This window comes from Carex rostrata, chromosome 3, assembly GCF_964058835.1.
Source record: "Carex rostrata chromosome 3, lpCarRost1.2, whole genome shotgun sequence".
NCBI classification, from domain to species: Eukaryota; Viridiplantae; Streptophyta; class Magnoliopsida; order Poales; family Cyperaceae; genus Carex; species Carex rostrata.
Genome location: NC_135920.1, coordinates 13,402,889 through 13,409,535, shown reverse-complemented (window position 1 = coordinate 13,409,535; position 6,647 = coordinate 13,402,889). Strand labels below are relative to the sequence as shown.

The 6,647-nt window shown below is 37.8% G+C and overlaps 2 protein-coding genes across 2 annotated transcripts in view; both read left to right on the top strand.

Annotated features, from left to right (window-relative positions):
• Positions 1–2,103: 2,103 nt before the first annotated feature.
• GATA2 (GATA transcription factor 2) lies at positions 2,104–3,885 on the top strand. The gene is made up of 2 exons (XM_078299647.1): positions 2,104–2,865; positions 2,985–3,885. The coding sequence occupies exons 1-2, from the start codon at positions 2,521–2,523 to the stop codon at positions 3,660–3,662; spliced, it is 1,023 nt and encodes a 340-aa protein (XP_078155773.1). The 5' UTR covers positions 2,104–2,520; the 3' UTR covers positions 3,663–3,885.
• The window catches only part of LOC144551608 (putative glucuronosyltransferase PGSIP8), a 95,760-nt gene continuing 91,586 nt past the window's right edge, over positions 2,474–6,647 (top strand). Inside the window, exon 1 of the mRNA XM_078299646.1 lies at positions 2,474–2,485. The gene's annotated coding sequence lies outside the window, so the exon portion shown is untranslated. The remainder of the gene's footprint in view (positions 2,486–6,647) is intronic.

The following is a 6,647-nucleotide window of genomic DNA, read 5'->3' as shown; positions in this document are numbered from 1 at the left end:
GAATCAGTAATGTTTAACTCACCCACCGTAATCACTTTATTTTGAGGTCAAGATGAAAAAAAAGATAACTAGCCAGAGCAAAATTGGTAAATTCGTCAATCGCCTTAATATACCCGAATTCATATCCTCTGCATTAACAGAACATCCGTCAGTATATAGATCTGGATCATCCAATTTTGATCCGCACTAATATTAAAGAGCCTCGTACATCATAGATTCATAGGCGTGGGCCGGATTGGCTCCAATCCTGATCAGACGGTCGAGATGAATTGAACTCAAAAGATGCTCTTTTGAGTTAATGCAGAAGATACAGACTCAATATACCCCTCGTCTCATTGGGGAGGCTACAATATATTTACCACTTCAGAGTACTGCCTCATGTCATTCACTATACTAATAAATGTAGTACCCGTCCTTGTACATTGACAGTTCTTGTACCGTATGTACCATTTGGTACCAACCTTATAATTATTGAGATTAGCCCTACAAGCCTGTAAGGTACAAAATTAAATTAAGGTCATTTTCTAATATATACTTTTGTGTAGGAATTGATGTGGTTGTATGTTTTAAGAGAAATTGCATTTACACCTTGTTTGGATGGAGAGTAGAGGAAGGAAGAGAATGGGAAGGAACAAAAACTTTCTGTTGAATCGTGTTTGGTTGATAAAATTATATCGGAGGTGAAGAATATAGAATGACTACATTGTTTCCTCTCTCTCTCTCTCTCTCTCTCTTTTTCTATTGCGCTTAGTTATTTTGAAAGCTTAAATTAAAAATGTTTAAAGTACTTTTATAGTCATACCAATTCACACAATTTTAATTAATTTTGTCAGTAATGGATTATTCATTTTTTTAATTTAATTGCTATATTTTTTTTTGAACCTTTTGGTAAATAATATTATTAGTTAATTCTAATATCGTTTGTGTGGAATATAATACTTGATTTGACCCACAAGGAATTGATTTCCAAAAAAAGGTTAAGATGTTATATCCCCAAAATTTTAGAACTATTTTGAGAGTAGTTTTGTACTTATTTCAAAACACAAAAAAATTACAACAAATTATTTTTGGATATGTTTAATATATTTATTATGGTATTGAAGAGAGTCGTAACTCGTAAATAACCAATTTTAGACATTTCTAGTTTTATCTTGTATAAGTCTCTAGTCAAGTCAACCATACAATGATCACTGTATATATACTTTAAACCGAATTGACATGTCACAACACCTTAAAATAAAGAGTGGTGAAGTAAAATTAGTACAGAAAACGTGACGTAATTAATGATATGAATACAAGTACAACTATGGGAGATGTGATGTGAGTAGAATTGCAAGTAACTAGGGGTGCATTTATCAAAAATAGTAGAGTTTGATGGCAATTGTCCCTGTTAGTTACCATTGATCACATCATGCATGTGCTGATGTGCAATAGATGGACTTTTTATACCAAAGTGAACTCTGAAGGATAGCAAGGTACGTAAAGGCCGGTGCTTCATAGCCTTATAATGTACTCTAAATGTTCCTCTATATATGCTTCTCCCATTCATGCCCTTTACGGTAAGCGACAATTTAACAATTATATAAAGTTACATGATCAATAGCTATGCAACTTTTTTCTCATAATTGAGCTTAGAGATTTTCATACTAATGTATTTATTCCCCATTTCTGTTTGAGACTTTTGTATATCAAATAGGCATAAATAATTGAGAATATTTTTAACATTTTTTTTTTCCAAGGTCCTTTCCACATTCATTTGTAATTAAATTCCAAGTCCATGGATGATGGATGTATAAATCTAACAAGGAACTACGTAGGTACGTACGTAGGACTTTTCTCTAACTCAATAAAGTGTGTCACTATTCCCATGTTTTGAGTGGCAACCGAACAGTCCTTACTGAAACCAGTAGGAAAAGGGAATTAATGTTGTTGGCGATATATAGCTAGTAAAAGTAAATTGAAGGGTGCATTGAAAATTTGCAACGTACTTGTAACAGTTAGAGTGTACAGTCAGTGTGCCAGTAGTCTCAGCTTCCTAAGAGGAGCCGCCCCTATGAAGCTAAATTCTTTAAAGGGAAAAAAGCGCGTTAATAAATTAACCTCAAGTCATGCAGTCACATGGACAGAGAGATAAAATAAATTTATGAAAGAGAGAGAATCTGAGAAGAGAGAGAATAGAAGCGGTGAAAATAATTAATTAACTAGAATTTAAAGAATTACATTATAAAGGAGTACTTGAGAAAGAGAATGGGACTTGGTATGGATGCATTGCATGGGTCACGTTGCTCCTGTTGTCATCCTGGGTTGCAGTCTCTTTTGCTCCATTATTACCTCATCCTTTAACCCTTCCCTTCTCTCTCTTAAATTTATCCACCATTATTTTTTTTCCTTGCCAGCTCAATTTAAGGTGCCAGATTAAAATCCCCCAAAGCCTCTCTCACTATTTCTCCTCACCCCACTCTCACTCCTACTAGGGGAAACAAAAGTAAAGAAACGAAAGCACAGTCGTACCTTGAAACAATGGCACATCAATGGGAAATGCAAATGACAATGGATCACTATGGCATGGGCATTGGAGGTTCCTACTCAAATTACTCAAATATCAACGCTGCACAGATGAATAGCGCCAGTGTCTCTAATGTGAATCCAGCTTACTATTATGGGGTGCCATCAAATAACGATTCTGTTCGCGTCGACGAAATGCTGGATTTCTCCCATGCTCAGGAGTTGTTCCCCATTGCTTCGGCCTCGCCTTTGGCCGATCATAACCATCTAATTGCTGTGAAGGCTGAGCAGTCTCAGACCGCCAGCGCCAGAAACTCCGTCTCCTCCTATGATTCCTTCGCCAATGAATTTTATGTACCCGTAAGTATTAATTGTTACAAAACCCTTATTAATGAAAATGTACATCGTAATTAAACAAACTCATATTTCCGTGTTCTAAGTTCTAACGAATTATATTTTTTGTTGTCGTGAAATTGTAGAGTGATGAGGCAGCAGAGCTAGAATGGTTGTCGAAATTCGTCGATGATTCGTACTCCGACATGCCTTCCAACATGGGCGCCAACATGGCCAACTTTATGAATGTGTCAAATGAGACAGGCCAACTCGGTGCGGAGAATTCATCTGCCTCGGCAGGCCGTGGGGCTCGCAGCAAGCGTTCTCGGGCCACATCTGCAATAGCAGCTGCGTGGCACTCGCTAATTCCACCGCCACAGTCGTCCCCCTCAACCTCTTCCTCTTCTTCAGATTTACCCAGTAAACCCTCCAAGGGGGGCTCTGCAAACCGAGGCAAGAAGGCCGGCATCGGAAATGGAGGCACCGAGGTTGGTCTCGAAGGAGGCGTTAGGCGGTGCACGCACTGTGCGTCAGAGAAAACCCCGCAATGGCGAACCGGGCCTCTCGGGCCCAAGACGCTTTGCAATGCTTGTGGTGTCAGGTTTAAGTCAGGTAGGCTCATGCCCGAGTATCGGCCAGCGGCGAGCCCAACTTTCGTTCTGACTCAGCACTCCAATTCGCACCGCAAGGTAATGGAGCTGAGGCGGCAGAAAGAGATGATTATGATTCGTCACCGCGACAATCCTTCCGCGGCAGCAGCCGCTGCAGCAAACGCAGCTGCTGGAAGGCCTGAGATGCTCTACCACGACTATGGCGTATGTTAGTGTGTTCTCAGAGTGTCTTGGATACTTCTCTTGAGTAGAATTGAGTTCGTTTTTCCATTTTTTTTTTCCGATCCTGTTAATTGTTATCTTCTTTTTTCTAATTTTCTGATGGAACTTTTATGTCAGCATAAAATTCAAAATTTCTGGGGGTTTTCTTGGACGATAAATTGTAATGATCCGACGAAGGAAATTTTTTTTTTCGCGTATTTTGGCACAATTTTCCATAAATTCCAGTTTCTTGTAATTTGCGACCATATTGTGTTTATTATACGTGCAGCATGTAAACTAATTTGATCGTAAAACTAAGAGGAGAGATGCTTTCCAACTTTTAATTTTTTTAACTTGTGAAGGGGAGAAAAAAAAGGTGGGAGTTGATTTCAATAATGGAGAGAGGAGAGAGAGGAGAGAGAGGAGAGAGAGACGGGGGGAACGGGTGAGGTGGGGAAGGGGGAGTGGGAAGGCACGTGATCACGTGACTTGCTCCAGTGGGGGACTGAAGCCTTTGTCAGGAGAAAAAGGCGAAATAAAAATTCTGGTCACGTGATAGGTCCGCTGATGACGATAGATGAGGAAAAAAAATCGAATCTGAACCTGGCGTGTCCTCTCTTGTGGCCAACTCTGTGGGCTGTGGCTGCCACTCACTCTCTTTGTTGGCTTCTGTGGACAAAAACAAGTACGGTAATTTGTCGTAAATAAAATACATATATATAAATGGGATGCTATTGTTCTCTATTCAAACTTCCCTAAATCATGACGCCACACTTCTTTTATGTTATCCGTTTATTAAAAAAAAGTAGGTCAAACTTGTATATGTTTACTTTTGAAATGTACAAGTTTACATTTGGAAACAAACTTTTTTCATGCCAAAAGACTCCACACCTAGGAATTGTCATCATTGGACGGTATTAGATTCGCTATCTCGTCTCATCCCGCATTCCCGTTCATCTTTTAAAACAAGCTACACACTAGTAAACTTACCATATTTTGCATAGTGTTTACGTACACAGTCATATTTTGCAAAGTGAATGTTGTGCTGCTTTTCATATTGTTACCAAACTTGAGGGAAGCCTTCACAAAGCCCTTCCTCATATAATGGGCATCATAATTTTTAAAACACGCCGGCATTGCTACCGTCTTGTTTAGTTTTATAAATTTAACAAAAAGTTTGCCTGCAAATTATTTCTTATACTTTTCTTATACTTTGAAGGATTGGGCCTAGGCCTTGCTAACGTTGGGCCATTGATGGAAAACGAAATTTTGAGAGAATCGGTATAATTGATCAGCCTCTAAAAGTCTTTTTTATTTTATTTTTTTATTTTGTAAAGTAGTGGATTCAAAATACACCAATTTTATTAGAAACTATAAAGACCAAGTTCAAGTACCTAAAACAGATAATCTATAATTCCTTAATAATTTCCAAAAAAGGGTCCTGGTGACTGTCTTCCTCCATCTCTGCCAGGGATGTGCGGATCTCCACCACCTCCTCCTCCGCTCGGATTTGATCTGGTAATTCCTTAACATTAGAGGAAATTATGAGGTTCAAGTTAAAAAAGAATCATCATTCTGAGATTGACACCAGAAACAAGTTAAAGCTATAATTTTAGTCCCTAAAGCTTTGGCAGTGGAAGGGGCAGTCTTGACTTTGTTACGCACAAGTCAAACTGTCCAAATTACTGCCCCTATGACCATTTCTAACAATAATCTATCTTTAAAAGATATACATGCATCTAAACCATAGATCCTAAAAGTCTGTTGTCAGTGAAAGCATTTTCACTTTTTTTTTATGATAACATGCAATGATGCACATGTACTGATGTCCACTTGGATAAAGATATTGATAGAGTTAGATTGACATAATACAGTGCACAAGCTATAAAGTCAAAGTGAAAAAGTATATTACGGTTGCGCTACAAGAAGTCAGTACAGCTCTGTCAAAATCTTTACTCAGTACACTATAGGTTCATTTCAATTATTAGCGGCGCACTACAAATCGGGCTAACATAAATGTATTTCCATAAAAAAAAAACATAAATGTATTGGATTAGTTAGTTTCATAAATCTTAAGATGCTATGAGTTGAAGCAAAAATTGGTTAAATTTTTTTTCCCTTTTTTTCTTTTTATCTTGAAGTCACACTTGCCGCCACCGGGACAGGTTTGTGGAGCTATTAGGTCATAGATCATCTTCTCTTTGAAATGGTTACACAGGCTTCTAGTTGTTTGTTGTCGGGCTTGGTGAACAAACTGTTTGACACCTAGCAAGTAATTGTCAGGTATGGAACAGATTTAGAAGAATTTTACCTGGTCACTTGAAGAAAAAAAAAACACAGCAACATACCTGGTAGAAATACAAGAAAAACGCATAATAGTACCAGTGTACCAGGGGCACAGTTACTGTTTAGACTACAAGTGAGGTAATAATTTGAGTACATTTCATTAATTCACCTTCTAAGTACTTTATAGCACAGGGACAAGAACCAACCAGGTACTGAGATGGGTGAAAGCGTACCAGAATCAAATGCATGAGGTAACTGCACAAGCTGGAACGATAGTTGAGGAGATGGTCATGCTGTCAATCTATTTGGTTGTTGCTTTGAGCTGGAAAATAGAATCATAAGCAGTTTGGGACCTCTGGCGTGATTTACTGGATTTAATCTTTTTTATTTACTCTTATGCCCCTTTTGATAGAGGTTATCGAAAAATACTATAATTAATGTACTTAACGTCGTCAGCATTTTTATTTCGAAAAAACCACTGTACTGAAAGGTGGATAAATATTTATATTTGCAATTTTGTAATGGATCTAGTTGTCTAATTCCACAGAACAGTGATTAGCTATGAACTTAATTAGCCGTATCTAACTCAAACTATGTCAACCTGTATGTACAATTTCATAAAAAAGATTTACCCTCTCCTTTCTACACAGATTATGAGTTTTATAATTTTGAAACAAAAAAATACAATACTTTGACTTAGCAATTTGCCTT